Here is a 16,267-nt window from a genome sequence, read left to right as displayed (position 1 = left end):
AATATAGGGATATGAAAACAGAATATGAAAAATCTAAGAAAATTACAGCTTCCTTTTAAAACGGGTCCTAAAATGTCATATCTACACTACTAGCCAGACCTTAAAGTTTCACAAAATGACAAGCCTGGACAGTCTGTGACACTTACCAAAGGGGAATTTTCTGCTAGCCAGCTGATCTAGCAAAGACTATTCTGCTCACAATTACATCTGTTATGTGCAGTGAATGTGTGTATGAATGCACAAGCATATGTATTTGAAGGGTTAGTATATGTAAATGCATTACCACAATATATGGTGTTTAAGGGTCGGCCTGTTCTTTCACCTTAAATCCATTTGAATCTGCCCCGAGCCCCAAATAATCTAACTTAAGAATTCAAACCATTCACCATATGCATTTACTTACAGAAAAAGCATGTCCTCCACACTGTGAACATGCCGAACCAGCCTTGGAATCGAGCCATCTTCCTTAAAATTGTAAAAAACTGATCACTACAACTTCCATAACATCCAGTCTGTCCAATTGGATGCCACATATGAAGTTGAAATCCATCAACCAGATAACATGTTGTGAACATCATTATACAAGAGATTCAAGATTTGCTCGAAGAATAAAAGGTGATATATAGCGCATGTCAACTGCAACTTATGTAGAGATCTTCTGGCTGGCCATTAAGACTCCTGTGTTCTACCAGAGCATTCTAAACTGTAGAAATGTGCAGATAGATTTAATATAATTGTAATTTCAAGGCACACTCTTAGCACCAATACAACTTCTTGCATTTGATAGATTTTGGCCTGATTTTTGCAGCTTTATAGGTTTTGCAATAAAAAACAAAAAAAATATTGTTTTGCAAAATCTGCACCATAAGACTGCCTCCTTGGTCAGATAGTGATACCCTTACTTTACATCTTCCTGAGTGCCCTCTCTCAGATTGAAGTTCAGATCATTCAGTACGGTCAATGGTTGTGCAGTGTACTTACATTTGATGAGGCCAGACTAAAGGGGCAGACGTATGGTGCAGCTTTCTGCTAAACATTTTTTTTGTGCAAAAACTATAAAGATTTGAGCCTGCAAAACATACAGCAGATAGAGCTAACAAAACCTATCAGATTAAAGTTTTATTGGTACCCGTAGGGTCCCTTTCAGTGTCCTTTACAAACAGGATTTCTTTAGAAATGTTGTTAGAATGTAACTTTTAGACACATTTCCCCTTCCTCCAAGATGGTGTAAAGGAGTGTACCCAGCGACCACCCATTATTAAAGTCACAACTGCCCACGCTCAGGGCAAGAGTTTTGCAAAAGGGATTACATCTAACTCTAGGTTTTTCACTAAAACACTACATGCATCTTTAGCAACCTCAGATAGAGGGATAACTGTAATTAAAACATTAATGCAAGCATTTTTTTTCATTGTAATTGTAAAAAGATCTGACTGAATTCATAAAATATAAAGGCATTAAACCTATAGACTGGTAAAACTCACTTAGTGGCAAGAAGCAAGCAGACAAAGCTCAGTGATCAGTCAGTTTATTCTCACGTTAGACGTCAACCTGCATGTATCTTGTTTATATCCAATAACATAAGCCCGAAACCAACATAAAAAATTCACTGCATGTTTTCTTTATAATGTCTCTTATACCCACCACAGAGAGGGGTGATCCTGTCAGAGCTGGAGAAGCCTGCAATAGTACGAGCCAAAGTATCGATGGTTGATCATCCTGCCAAAGCTATCACTATTCTCTTGGCATTTACACAGAAATATGCACCCTTCTACGATCATAGGGCAGCAACAGGCTGTAGGCCACTGTGGCAACAAAAGTGGTCATAGATGACGGCTATGTGGAGATAAAGGATTTGAGTTTGACAAGAGGCTGAAGGCAGTCAAGATTTAAAGTTGCAGATGAGCAACAAATTGCAGGCTTCTCAGGTGCTGAAGGAGTAGTAAAAAAATGTTGCGTGTCAGGAACCACGTTTGCTCCCTGCCCGCTACATTTTATCAAAGAAGAGCTAGAGCTGCTTCGGAAACAGGGTTGGGAAGAAGAGAAAGAAAAGTTTAGGCCTGTATCCTGAGAGACGTGGCTCCCCTCTTCTCACGCCCATGTAACAAAATAAAACAGGAGTGGGGTGTGCAGTGCTGTTCTGACTGAGGAATGAAAAGCTGAGTGTCCAATAACGTAGGAATTTCTTCTCTGTACAACATGGACGGCACCAAGGCCCCACCTAGCCATAGAGATCATCTTCTTCTTCAGTAAAATGACTTCCACCAGTACCTCCACCTGCACCTGGACTCGGACCAGCTCCTCCCTGGCTACCAGAGGGAAATCTGTAGAAAACAAACAGAAAAAAAAACCAATGGAGCATTATTACTCAAAACATCACTTAAACCCTACATTAAGTTAATGTCCAAAAATCTCTATTCAATAAAAGCAGAAAACAACTAGGAGATGGAATTGTGTGGCTATATTATTGCTGTGGTAAGAAAGATTTACCATTTTGTCAGAGTGCATAATTAAGACCTGACTATTACCTGAAACTGCCAAATCCACGGCTCTGTTGCAAGGTCTGTGCAAACATTTCATACTTTCTAATGTCGTTATCACTGACTGAGCGACGGGCAAAACGCATAGCTTCCTCAAAATGATCCCGGCGAATTTCAGGCACAGGATCATCCTCCTCTACTTCCTAAACAAACAAAAAACATTTGGAGTTTACATACAGCAAAACAAAAGTATATCCACGTATGGCACACACAACCAACAAAGAAGCAGCCTCGGAGCAAAAGGACTGCAGTCTAAAGCTGCACATCAGGACCTTTTGTGCATCAAGGCACATGTACTTATTTACTGAACTTTATCAATGGCTCATAAGCATTTCATTTACTCAGCCTTACAGGGAACCATTTATCACATATAGAGCAGAATTCTAGCTAAAATGACTTACTAGTTTTAATTGCAAAGACAAAAAGTAATAGGGGGCACACCTTGAACATGCATTTTGCAGGAATGGTGCTGCTGCTGTGGCCAGAATTCATACATAATACAGACTTAGTAACAGCGCACACATAAAAATACATTTTTAAATATTATAAGGCAACGTAAAATCGCCTCTCTCAGCAAGCCAATATGGGGATTTGGTCCCATCATATGGCCATATTGTGTTAAACCCACCACTACTTAAAAGTACCCAATATCGGTGTGTCCTACACTAAATTAAATGTGGAAGACAAATTGAATAGTGCTAAATAAGCTATCTAATCTATTGTAAGAGCATAGTGAGTATACATATATAATGCAAAATTACACGTTTGAAATTAGCATAGGACCCATCAATATTGGGGTTCTGTGAAGTAGTGGTGGGCTTAACACAATATGGCAATATGGTGGAACTGAATTCCCATATTTGTTTGCCGAGATAGGTGATTTTAAGAAGCCCGATAAGATTTAAATATTTGTGCACTGTTCCTTAATCTGTATTATGTGTTCCTTAATGTACACTTTTCCACAGCGCCCAATAGGTCATTTAACACAGAAATGGTCAAGGACTGCATTCAACCTATTACAGAGCTTCAATCAATGTGGTTGTGGCAACATTTGAGGTGTCTTGGTCTAGACCAGGGGTAGGCAACCTTTTAGCAGCATTGTGCAGATATAGGATTGCAATATCCCTGAGCGTGCCGATCCTGTTTTTTTTAAATTGAGGTGTGTATGCTGCCGTATTCTGCTTGTGTTCTTTTTACTGTAATTACTTTGTATCGCTGTATTTGTGCGTATATGAGCTATTATATTGTATATGTTCATTAGTACTTTATGGTATCGTGTATGATACCTATGAATGTGGGCTGTGTATGAGAGCTGCTTGTGGAATTGCATGTGGATGGAAATGTAATATTGTGTGTTTGGTAGTCTGTGGGGGCTGTTTGGGGTATTGCATGTGAGATGCTGCATGCGGGGTTATGTGCATGTATGTGGATAGTCAGTGGTGTTGCGTTTGTGGGGATTGTGTGTATGTTTGTGTGTGGGCTGTTCGTATTATTTGTATGAGGGGAGGGTTATTATGCATTTCTGTGTATATCTAGCAGTATGGGTGGCTTCCCTAGGTTCCAGTGGGGACCAGGCCGGCCAGGTATAGCTCAAGTATAGGAGTTGCAACAGCAGCTGCAAGCTGCTCTATTACAGTGTGGATTCCCATTAACAAGTGCTGGTAGGAAGTGATCTGAGATCACTTCCTCAATGTGCTGCAAAGCATAAATTGAGGATAGTCAGTCACCACCTTTTCGTATTAGCAGATATCTGAGGTTTTACTGGGACTCCTGATAGGACAGAGCCTGTTTGGCTCTAGCAGCCTTGAGTGCCGTGCATGGCACTAGTGCCGAAGGTTGCCTACCCCTGGTCTAGACCAAGCGTAGGCAGCCTTTGACACTCCAGGTGTTGTGGACTATATCCCCCTGATGCTTTGCCAGCAAATTCGCTGTAAGAGTATCGTGGGAGATGCAGTCCGCAACATCTGAAGTGTTGAAGGTTTCCTGCGCCTGGTCTAGACCTTAAAACAAGAGAAGACAGAACAAATGGACTAGTCTATAGAAAACACACGCACACGACATTACAGTCTTGAGCAGTAAAGAACAGTTGCAGTGACTGACAATGGGCAAAGAACATCCAGATTAAATAAAAATAATAAACAATTCAGTGCCATGTTTTCCATATCAACATGATCATCCAAATTCTTATAAGAGTTTAATGCCTACAAATGTGAAGTTTGAAACTCGGTGTAAAAATGGCCCAGGACAAATCAAAGCATTAAAGTATCTCATGATCTCCTTAGACCTCACTATGATCATAGAAGACAAGCACAATGAACAGTAAAGGATAGGCAAAGATGGATCATACCATAGCTGATGGGTTAGTTTGCCTCTCACGCTCCCTTTTTATCTCATTTTCAATGGATTCACGGATGGCTAGCTTGCAGGCACGTTGACAGATCTCCGTAAGATCGGCACCAGAGAAGCCATTTGTCATCTTGGCCAGGAAGTCAATGTCCACATCCTAGAATAAGAAAGAAAAAAAAATGAACAAAATATATGTGAGATCAATAAAATATTCATGTTAGACTGCTACAGCAAATTTTAAACATCTATTTAACTAAAACAGTTATCAACCAATGAGTGTTTGAAGGATTATGGAAGATAATCAGCTGTATCAATGAACTACACTATACTAAGTAAAATACTGAAAACCCTAAATAAAACAAAGGTAAAGCCTCCTAAAAAAAACAAGCTAACATACCAAACATTACTTGGAACATGCAAAGATCTCAAACTCTTACCTTGGCAACCGGAGACTTCCTCAGGTTTGCCTTCAGGATAGACATACGGGACTTCTCATCTGGCAGAGGGATGTAGATTAGCTGATCCAGACGACCAGGACGCAGAATGGCAGGGTCAATGATGTCAGGTCTGTTGGTGGCTCCAATGATGAAGACATTCTTCTTTGTAGACATGCCATCCATTTCTGTCAGGATTTGGTTGATAACTCTGTCTGCAGCACCACCACCATCTCCAATGTTGCCACCTCGTGCCTTGGCTATTGAGTCCAACTCATCAAAGAAGAGTACGCAGGGAGCAGCCTGTCTAGCCTGTGAGTCAAGACAAAGAGATAATTGCATGAATTATTTAGAACAATGCAATAAAAAATTAAATCATTCTTAATCAGGTTGCCATTTAGAAACTAACACATTCTGTTTCATTATAGAGTCCCACAAAATGTTCTGGTTACATAAGAATTTATGAATTTAGGTCTGCCTAAAAAGAAAACATGGTTACAAAACGTAAACCCTGTTCTCCAGTTCTAAAAACATTGCAACTGCAGGCATAGTCAATTTATTAACACACTCTAAGTGTTATAACAATGAATAGTGTACATTAAAAACTGGAGAGACAGTGCTACCATGTAATACATTCTAAATAATCACATTCTCCACTAAATCAGAAGTGACTGCCTAGGAAATAAACTGGAGAGACAATGTGTCTGGGGTTTTCCTCTGTCAGCTGGGGCCATTTTAAGCTGCCTCAGACGGACAGATGCTTTGTATGCGGCACTTTAATTAAAAGCTGCTACACCCATTGAAATAGGCATTTAAATGCCTACTACTGCAATGTGGTATGAGCAGGGTTACAATTTCTGCTCACACCTGGCAGTTCCAGGTATCAATCCATACCTGGGGTCACATTTAGTGGTCTCCAGGCTAACGGATGAGCTGCAAATGAGCTCTGGATCCAGCCCTTTAAACCCTTGTGAATATTGCGGCTGAGCTGACTGCACTCAGCCACTGTTTCTGGGCTGTCAGATGCACAAGGGAGAGTCCAAGGTCTAGACAAACTGATAAACTGACAGCATGTCCCCATATCGAATTACCAGCAGCCCAGCATCAAGTACAGTGTAATCAGCATGCCTGCTTTAAGCATTACAGAAACATGCCTGTAATGCTGAAAACAGCCAGTAGATGGCACCAACATACCGCTCTCTAAACTTTTAGCTATGAAACCCATCTGCGGATATCAGCACAGATATTGGCAGAGGGTTTTTCTTAAGGTTGGTTCTTGGCTTATGGTTAGGTAATGATCAATGATGAGTTAGGGTAAACACTGTTTTAGGGTTTGAAATTCATGTTTTTGTTCAAAATTTGGATAAGTGCCTCCAATCCATTAGGGGTTAATAAAGAGTGCTTCTTTTAACAACTATGCACTTTTGTCTGCACAGTCTCAAACACACAGCAGAAGGTTCCACTCTGCCAGCTGTGAGATCAGCAGTGAATCATGTCAGGTGGTCTAATGTTTCTCATACAGAAGCATTGGATCCTATAGCACGGCAATCATTGCACTGCAATAATCGCAAGCTTCTCATACAGAAGCATTATACCAATGCATCTTTAGGAGAATAATGATAAGCATTATGTTTCATCATGCAACTTATTCTAGCAAATACCTGTAGCTGAAGATCGCTAGAGGTACACTCCAGAATTACAAAGTGACAGAGATAGCAATCTGTAACACAACATCCAAAAAGGTATCCCCAATATTCCTCCAAATGCACAAAACAAAAAAATGGACCAGAAACAAAAATTGCTTTATTACATCAATGTGGACGTGGCTACATTTCAGAAAGTTTATCATACCAGGTCTGAGGAACATATTGCTTAAGTGTTTAATTAGAAATCACTACAAAAAGGTGGACTTGCAAATCAAATGTAGATCATGTTCTGTGTTATTGCATTACTTTAAGAAAAAAGGTATATAGAAAACAAAATAAATAAAAACATGTTTTTTTTTGTACGCTCTCTTTTATGTTTGACATTTAACATTGTTTCCTTTATGAGGTTATCCAGAGGCACCCAATGTCACTAGATTATTCTCCTATGTGTGGCAATTTGATTACTTATGTGCAAGTCTGCCTTTGCATGGTGATTGTTAATTATATACTTTTTAAACAATGTGGTATCTTACTCAGACTAAGGCTTGACAAAAGTCCTATTTGGGTCTAAAACATTTTGTTTATTCTGGTGTTGCTGTTCAGTTATTAATTTTGTGAACTAGAGGCACATTGACTGACAATTGTAAACATTGCAGTTTATTAGAAACAGCAATACTTACATTTAATCGGAATGCAGTGGCATCAAGATGTAGTGGTTTTGGTGCTTAATCTGCTGAATAGAGCCACTTTTTATCTTGCGTAATAAAACACTGAGAATAAACCTCTTACCTTATCGAAGATCTCTCTAACATTTGCCTCAGACTCTCCAAACCACATGGTGAGCAGCTCAGGACCCTTGATGGAGATAAAGTTTGCCTGGCATTCGTTGGCAATGGCCTTGGCCAACAGAGTCTTACCACATCCAGGTGGCCCATAGAAAAGCACACCTTTTGATGGGGTCATTCCAAATTTCAAGAACTTCTCAGGGTGCTCCACAGGGTACTAGAATAAAAGGGTGATATTTTAGAAGGATGAAGCAAAATACGAAGAAAGCATTGATGAACAAAATACCTCTTTTGTGAGAGGGTAAGTGTTATAAAGGAAATATTTGATTTCATCCCCCGAAATCCAATCTCTTCCTTGAGCAAGTTCTCTTAAGTTAGCAGAAATGAGATCACACAAATTTCTGGATAGATATATGTCAGTTTCCTTAGAATGAGAATGGCTTAAAAAGAACAAATCTGTTGAAAGAATACTTGCGGCTGATCACGATCCACTTAGACTACACAAGGATGCCCAACTAATCCTTCAGTAAAATCCTGCCCAAGGAAGATTATCATGTTCAGTAATAAGGAGCATTGGGAGAATAGTAGCAGACTCACCTGCACCAACTCCTGAAGTTCTCGCTTCACGTCTTCCAGACCACCAATGTCTTCCCAGGTAACCTGTGGCACTTCTACAACAGTCTCACGCAGAGCAGAGGGGTTACTCTGACTTAATGCCCACTGTCAGGGAAAATAACACATTTATCAATAAACTGCTCTATTTAAAAGACACAAAGGCAAGAACTTTGAAACTTTGCAGCAGTTGTGAGCACAACAAACCAAGAGCACTAAAGATTCTCAGAAAAGGTTTTCAGAGCAAGAAAAAAATTTGAAGTGTAGCAAAGTTAGCAGATAACCATATGTTTTAATGCTTAAAATATAATGCATTTGGTCATAAAATCTACTATTCATTGACCATCAGCCGCTTCATTCAAAATAGCCACAAAAAATATAAACCCACAATTTAGCTGGCCTCCTTAAAAGGAATTTAAACTCACCTTATTTCCAGCGTAGCACTGGTCCTCCGGTGCTGGCCTTGCCCTCGATCCGCCTCCTTGAGGACATCAGAATGGCAGATTTTTAGCCAATCGAATGCTTTACCACAGGGAAAGCATTGGGTTGGCTAAAATCGGCAAGGAGGTGGGCGTGGCCAAACATTTTGGCCAATCAGCACTACCCAAGGAAGCACCTCCAATGGCCATCTGAGGAGTGGCCAATTGGTGGTGCCACTAGGGGCAATGTAAACACTGACTTTTCTCTGAAAAGGCAGTGTTTGCATGAAAATGCCTGAAGGCAATGGTTATACTCACCAGAACAACTACATTAAGCTATAGTTGTTCTGGTGACTGTAGTGTCCCTTTAAAAACATCCAAATGCATAGTCTGTGATAGAGCAGAAGGAAGACGAACAGGAAATAAATATCACAGTGTTCATGCAGCTTGAACCAATGCCCTCAGCAGGTCACTACTGACATCACTACTGATTGTTCGAGTTAAATCCTCGGAGCACCACATTGCGCTCAGTTTCAGGAATATCTGTTACATGCAATAATTGAAGATCCGAAGCTCATCATTCAGCTGGTATTCCCAAAATGTACCTACCCTGAAGTCATCCATAGTGACAGCAAGAGAGTTCATCACTTCAGCATCTATAGTTTCATCCTCCAGATCAATCAGGTCCATTTTCTTCCTTATGGCCTGGAGAGCTGCCTCTGAGCATAGAGCAGCCAAATCAGCTCCCACATGACCATGTGTTTCATTGGCAACCTACACAGACAATAGAAACGACCACTCACATTAAAACAGATAACATGAATAAATTTGAATGCAGAAATTAAAACATGCAGAAAAGATCAAGATCCAACCCAGCCATGACAATGCATTGTGGACCTGTCTTCCAACGTTCTTAAAGCATACACGTTTTATATACATACATTCAAAGCACACACCAGGGGTTATACACAATATAGAGGAATCTATTCAAATACTAGGCCTCTCATCTCTATGCAGATAAAACAGAGACATTGTTACTTCAACAGTTTTCTAGGATTAAGTAAGTTTTCAGGTCAAGAGAACAAAACACTCAAAAGGACGTGAGGCAGATTTAGGTAATTTTAAAAAGATGTACCAATGCTTCTACAGTGGTACCACACTGCCCCTGCTGGCATAATATATGCTAAATGTAGATTGATCAACTGATAGATGTGAGATTCAAACCAACCTGTTCTAGATCAACATCATCGGCCAACTTCATGTTCTTTGTATGAATCTGTAAAATTTCCAGTCTACCAGTGGCATCAGGGATCCCAATGTCAACTTCCCTGTCAAAACGACCTAAAGAGGCAAAGAAAAATTTCATAATGTAAACAAAGAAAACTTTGCAAAATAAATGACCAAATTACAGAGTAGTATCATTAGTAGGCCACTAAGGACATCATTGGGGGAGATGTAATATGATCGGGTACCACAGGGCAAGATGTGAAAAGAAGGAAAAGGATAGAAGGCTCACCAAATCGCCTAAGTGCAGGATCAATGCTGTTGGGTCTGTTTGTAGCAGCCATGACAATGACGTGCGCCCTCTGTTTAAGCCCATCCATTAGTGTTAGCAGCTGTGACACAATACGGCGTTCAACCTCTCCGTGTGTCTACAAAAACAGACCATATTAAAATCAGCACAATACGTGGCTTTAGTAAGTTAACAGAGTACATCCCAATCTCTCAGTCAGTCATTCTCTACAGCAGCCTAAAGAACTTTGAACTTGGAAGGTTAAGAAATTCTAACAAAAAATCTCATAAATTACATGTATAGATAAAATACGTATGATGCACAATTACAAACCATGTTTTAGGCACACCAAACCATTAATAGTTTCAAGAATGCAACTCTTTAAAAGGACACTGCACTGACCAAATAAAATGAAAATCGCTATTTGTGTGTACTTTGTCACAGTCCCCTCTCAGGCCCAGTGGGGAATGCCCCTGTAATATGTTACAGAAAACCCCTTGCATGGGGACTTGCATATAAGGCCAGTTGTGGCTGCCATTAAACAGTTCTACTTCACCCTCAACACAGAGCCTCGTCTTGTGCTTGAAGGGAACAGCTATACCAGCTATATCACTTGCTCTTGTAAGAGCCGATATACTCTCTGTAAGAGGAGAGGCTACCTAATGGAAGCTAGATCCCTGACTTGGGTCCAGGGTGAGTGGAGGACAGCGAGACCCCAGCCAAGCTGCGGTGGCCAAGGGTCTACGGTGGCTATGGCGTCTGGTGGAGTGCTTGGAAGTACTCAGGGATACTAGGAAGCATAGATTGACAGAGGCACCCAGTCGGGGTGGCAGGCAGTCTGTCACAGCCGCTTCGTTATGACAGAATGATTCGGTCATCAGTCCTTAAATGGGAACATCTCTGGAATCCACAACTCTGAAAGTCACCTATAACTAGTTTACCAATATACCATCATGAGATGCTACATTTGAAATATTTCCAAAATTACATCTTTATCAAGCTCAGACAAAGTAAAAAAATGGGTCAACATTGCAAATGGAAAAATGGTCTCCTTTGGCCTTTTCTCTCTATGCTGACTGCCAGGTGCAAAAGAAAGAGCTTATAGCAATGATTGACAGGGATCTAAGATAGAGAAAACCCAGTTGCAGGCTACAAAAGGTGTGGACATCTACAGCCAAGTAGTGTTTTTTCATAGCTCACAAATACATGGTTGCTAAATATATGTTTTGTTAAAAATCTATGCCATTAAATAATGCTAAATATTGTTTTAATAGATATTTAGTAGATAGCTACAGCAAATAATGATTAGGACCATTTTTATTTCTAACCTCACAAGTTTATTTTTCATGCAGTTAGAGAAGTTTCAAAAGATAGATAGTTTAACCCCTTAAGGACCAAACTTCTGGAATAAAATTGAATCATGACATGTCACACATGTCATGTGTCCTTAAGGGGTTAAAAATAAAATAAAAATAAGCTCAAAATGTTAATATTTAGCAAAAGAATACCAAGATTTTTAAAAATCTGATAAAGTGTCATCATTGCACTTACCTTCTCTCTCTTTGGGGCTATGGCATCCAACTCATCTATAAAGATAATAGCAGGGGCATTCTTCTCGGCTTCCTCAAAGGCTTTACGCAGATTGCTCTCAGATTCACCAGCCAACTTGCTCATAATCTCAGGACCTGGAGCGAATTGGGGATTTAAAGGACTATTTTTAAAGGCAGGAAATGTGTTACAAGAAGATGCATCATTAAGGGAACAAAAATAATAGATCCTATATTTTAAATGGGAATCCAACACGGAACAATAGAATGAATCATACCCCAATGTTATGCAAAATATAAGAAGTTTGTTTCACAGGGACTTTCATGGAAGAATCCAAGCAGAGCCTATTAGGAGCGGCTACCTTACTTTCATATCTCATCATAACCTTGCCTGTCAAAGGAGCAATAAACCAAAAGATTTCTAAGCTCAGATTTTCATTTGTAATTCACAAAAGAAAAGCTTTCTTTTGCACAGGAAACTTGAAGTCTCATAATTTGTACATATATTTGGAACAAGCAGTATTTTGAAGGATAAAAGATAACTGCTGTCAGAATACATCCTTCCTCCCCCCAAGAAGTTTACAGAAGTTGTCAAAATAACTTCGAGAAAAGGCATCATAGAACTGATGTGGGATTATTTAAAAAACCTTATTGCACTTGAATTCAATTATTGCACTAACTCCATTTTAACTTTATACTGTGACAATCCTCCATTTTGTCCTCCTAACCTAACTTGTTCAATCCTCCATTTTGTCCTCATAACCTAACTTGTTCATTTTAAAACTACCTTACATGACAGAATTTCCCAGCACATCTAATACAATAGAACAAAGACTGTATTTTCTATAAAGACATGATTAACACAGGAATTGCTGACTTTTCCTTAGATTTGCAACATAGTATAGTTTGAAGGCCATGAGAACACAGTAGTAATGAAATGTTCTATTCATAAGAGACCTTGCACCTGGCCACGAGGCCTGAGATCACCGACCGTGTAAAATGACGCTCAAGACCCCTTGTCCCCCACCCGTGTCCAGAACAATCCCACCTCTTGGTGGGTGGACACGGGACTAACCACTTAAGTTTTCGAACCAATTAATAATATTGATAGGAGGACACTAATCCCGACACTTAACAATTAATCCAATTAATGATGTTTATTTGCTGATATTCTAATAATCAATGATGACGTAAAATGTCTCTTAAAAGGACCTGCGCGTCCGCTTTTTAATCACTTGCCAATAAATTTTCTCGAAGTTATTTTAACCTGAACCTTGTGTGTCAGACTTAATTACTTCAGCGTATATACGCAATTTATTTTATTAATTTGGACAGGAACAGATAGACATTTAAACATTTTGGTTTACTGCTAAAAAGTACCATAACAACTTGGCGCCCAACGTGGGGCACCGGGCTATGTCTGGCCGGTGAGCCGTCCTAAGGAAGACGCTGTTGGACGGAGGAATCCAGGGGGAAGGAAAGGAGATTGATCACCTCCAGGTACACGGTAGAGACTTCTGCAGAGCCACCGGTATGTTCCGGCCCCTTTGATTGACCCGTCCACGTGTCTGTGACTGCTTCCCGGGAGGACATCAAAGACAGGTAATATCTTGCCCGGTGTCTCGTTACTCATTTGTTTACCTGCATTTTAGTCTATCTGTTGCCTGGGTGTGTTTGAATTGTGTTTGAATTGTTTGCCTGTTTCCCCATTTTGAGATAAAGGGGGGGTGGACCTGCAGGGGATTTGCCTGGGGTTCTGTCTTGCTTGTTTTCCCCTTTTTGGGATAAAGGGGGGTGGACCTAAGGGGATTTGCCTGGGTCTTCTGTTGCCTGTTTTACTCCTTTTAGGAACCACGGTGCTGTGGTTGTAGGGAAAAAGGGGGGTTGACCTGTGGATGCGTTCCTGGGGGTCTTCTTTGCCTGTTTACCTCTTTTAGGAGCCTCGTGGCTGTGGCTGTAGGGAAAAAGGGGATTGTTGGAACTGTGGATTTTGTGTAGACTCCTAATTTCCTGTGATCCTTCTGGTGACACTCTGAGAGCTTAGCTAGCCTCATTGTGCACGTGGTAACCCACAGTTTCGAGTACTGGGGTTAGTGGAATTCCAAGTTTGGTAACCACTGTCCCGAGTACCGAGGCTGGGGGGATTCCAGTTTTGGTAAACCTCAGCTTCGGCGGGGGGGATTCCAGTTTTCTTTTGGTAACCACAGCCCTGAGCGCTGGGGCTGGTGGAATTCCAGTTTTTTCTGTTTATTTGTGGTAGTGAGACTTATAAGTGGGTTTTATAGGGGCACTACGGGGTTGAGGGAGGTGACTTTGGAGTAAGCACATGAGTAAAGGAAAGGAATTATTGTTGATTTCACTTGAACTGTGATGCATACACTGTATTTCAACTGTATTGTTGTCTTGTTTGTTTAATGAGGAGTCTCATGTACTCCTGTGTCTGTCTCTAAGGATTTTTCCTTGCCTCTCATCTTTTCTACACTCTCTATATTATTATACTATCCACTCCCATTCCTCTTAAAAGAGAAGTGATTGGTCACACACTTCTCACCTCGCTCCAATCCGTGTCTACCACCCCGGGTAGGCGGATTCAGTGACTGGTCTACGTTTTGGGAAGACGCACCTGAGAAAGTCCCACGATTCTCGGGTGGCAGTCGAGCATTGTAGACGTTCCTGTTCAATTTTCCTTCTCTCTCTCTATATCTGGGACGCTGGTATAGGGGTAAAGGGACTATGGGACAGGATTTAGATAAGCCCAGTAAGGGCTGGTTAGCATGTGATTTGGTAGAGAACAGAGAGGGTGAAGAGATGGTTAAAGGTGTTGAAAAGATTGCAAAAGTATGTAAAATTGCTGTGCCGACATGTGGGAGATTGCAACCAGAAAGTTGGCGCAAGTTACTAGCAGAAATGAAAGGCAAGCTTACAGATAATGGTTTATTAAAGACTGCTGAAGCATGGTACAGAGTAGCGAAGGCTATTCAGTTAGAAGGTTGGGTTGAGGAAGAAGTAAATCACAAAGGTGTGAAATTGTTTGTGTATCATAAAAATTGTGTTGCTGGGGTTTACCCTCAGCCAGCGCCCCAAAATGGCGCCCAGGGGATGTCCGTCCCCAAGGTTCAGTCAGCCATAGGTGATAGCCAGCTGACTATGTTCCCCACTCCCGATCCTCCCGAATCCCATCCCACCACCTCCCCTGTCTGCCCGGTCCTGAATTCTGATGGATCTTTCTTTACCCCTTCCCTTTCTCTAACGGTCCCATCATCCTCAGCCATCCCCACGCTCCCTTCCATGCCTAATCCTAACATCTCATCTGCCGCCTCCTCCCTGCAATCCCTCTCTATGGTTAATCCCCTTCCATCAGCACCCGCCCAGCTAACTACCCCTCCCTCCCATGCTACGACTCCTCTTTCTGCATCCATCCCTACTAATCCTGTCCTGTCTCCTCCGATAACCAGCTCCGCCCCAGTCCAATATCCTACCTCCTTAACCGTACCTGCCCACCCTACTCTTTTGCCCTCCCCTGCCTGGCCCTACCCCTTCCCATATCCCATGGCCCTGCCCTACCCCGGTTACCCTCCCTTTCCCCAAGCCACTCCCCAGGTTCCGGTCATGCCCAGTCCGGCCCAATCTGCCCCGCAAGTGCCCATATCAAATATGGCCGCCGCTTCTTCCCTTAATCCTGAAGCAACTCCTTTCCCCGCCTCCAATATGGCGGCTCCCAGTTCAGCCCTGATGCCAGTAATTCCCGGCGACTACCTGTCCCCAGGTTACGACTCGCTAGCCACCCCTGCATCTGGGGCTCATTCCCAACCACCGATCCTTTCACCTCACGCGGGACCTGCACCGCGTAGAAGAGTCAATATCATAGAATTCGATGATGACGAGATGGACAGGGTGTCCCATGTCTCATCGGAACTTGCTGCGGGGGCCCCAACTCATCGTTCTATCGATGATCCCTTCGGCCACAAGGGTCGGGGAGAACAGGCCCCTCCTAAATATGTAGCTTTTAACCCCACTCAAGCTAGTGCTCTGATGAAATCACTCCCGGACCCAGAAAAGCAGCCCATGCCCTTCTACCGAGGGATAGTTCAAATTCAAAAGACTTATTCAGCCGCATGGCGTGATCTATTGAGCATTTGTGCTATTAAAGCAGGGGATGCATATTGGCCAAGTATGGCCCGACACCTCAGTACAGATCAGCTCAACAGTGATGTTGATTATCCCTCTGGAGTAACCTTTTGCACCCAATTAAGAGAATGGGCTAAGGACAAACTTGCAGATCAGGCTGCTGGCCTTACTGATGTTATTCAAGATAAAGGAGAATCAGTGGAAAGGTTTCATGCAAGACTGTATCAAATGTTTACAGATTTGGGGTTTGATCTTACTGACAAAATTCATTCACAAATGCTGTCAGGTGCGTTTGTC

The 16,267-nt window shown here is 41.6% G+C and overlaps 1 protein-coding gene across 1 annotated transcript in view; it reads right to left on the bottom strand.

Annotated features, from left to right (window-relative positions):
* Nucleotides 1-1,512: 1,512 nt before the first annotated feature.
* The window catches only part of VCP (valosin containing protein), a 49,855-nt gene continuing 35,100 nt past the window's right edge, over nucleotides 1,513-16,267 (bottom strand). Inside the window, exons 8-17 of the mRNA XM_063453787.1 lie at nucleotides 11,847-11,980; nucleotides 10,299-10,434; nucleotides 10,011-10,123; nucleotides 9,392-9,556; nucleotides 8,349-8,471; nucleotides 7,756-7,968; nucleotides 5,324-5,632; nucleotides 4,888-5,043; nucleotides 2,529-2,683; nucleotides 1,513-2,324 (exon numbers count right to left, since the gene is read on the bottom strand). Coding sequence (XP_063309857.1) covers nucleotides 2,222-2,324; nucleotides 2,529-2,683; nucleotides 4,888-5,043; nucleotides 5,324-5,632; nucleotides 7,756-7,968; nucleotides 8,349-8,471; nucleotides 9,392-9,556; nucleotides 10,011-10,123; nucleotides 10,299-10,434; nucleotides 11,847-11,980 — 1,607 coding nt within the window. The 3' untranslated portion in view covers nucleotides 1,513-2,221. The remainder of the gene's footprint in view (nucleotides 2,325-2,528; nucleotides 2,684-4,887; nucleotides 5,044-5,323; nucleotides 5,633-7,755; nucleotides 7,969-8,348; nucleotides 8,472-9,391; nucleotides 9,557-10,010; nucleotides 10,124-10,298; nucleotides 10,435-11,846; nucleotides 11,981-16,267) is intronic.

This window comes from Pelobates fuscus, chromosome 5 (assembly GCF_036172605.1).
Source record: "Pelobates fuscus isolate aPelFus1 chromosome 5, aPelFus1.pri, whole genome shotgun sequence".
Lineage (NCBI taxonomy): Eukaryota > Metazoa > Chordata > Amphibia > Anura > Pelobatidae > Pelobates > Pelobates fuscus.
Note: the sequence above shows the minus strand (reverse complement) of the source record. Positions and strands in the feature narration are given on the sequence as shown.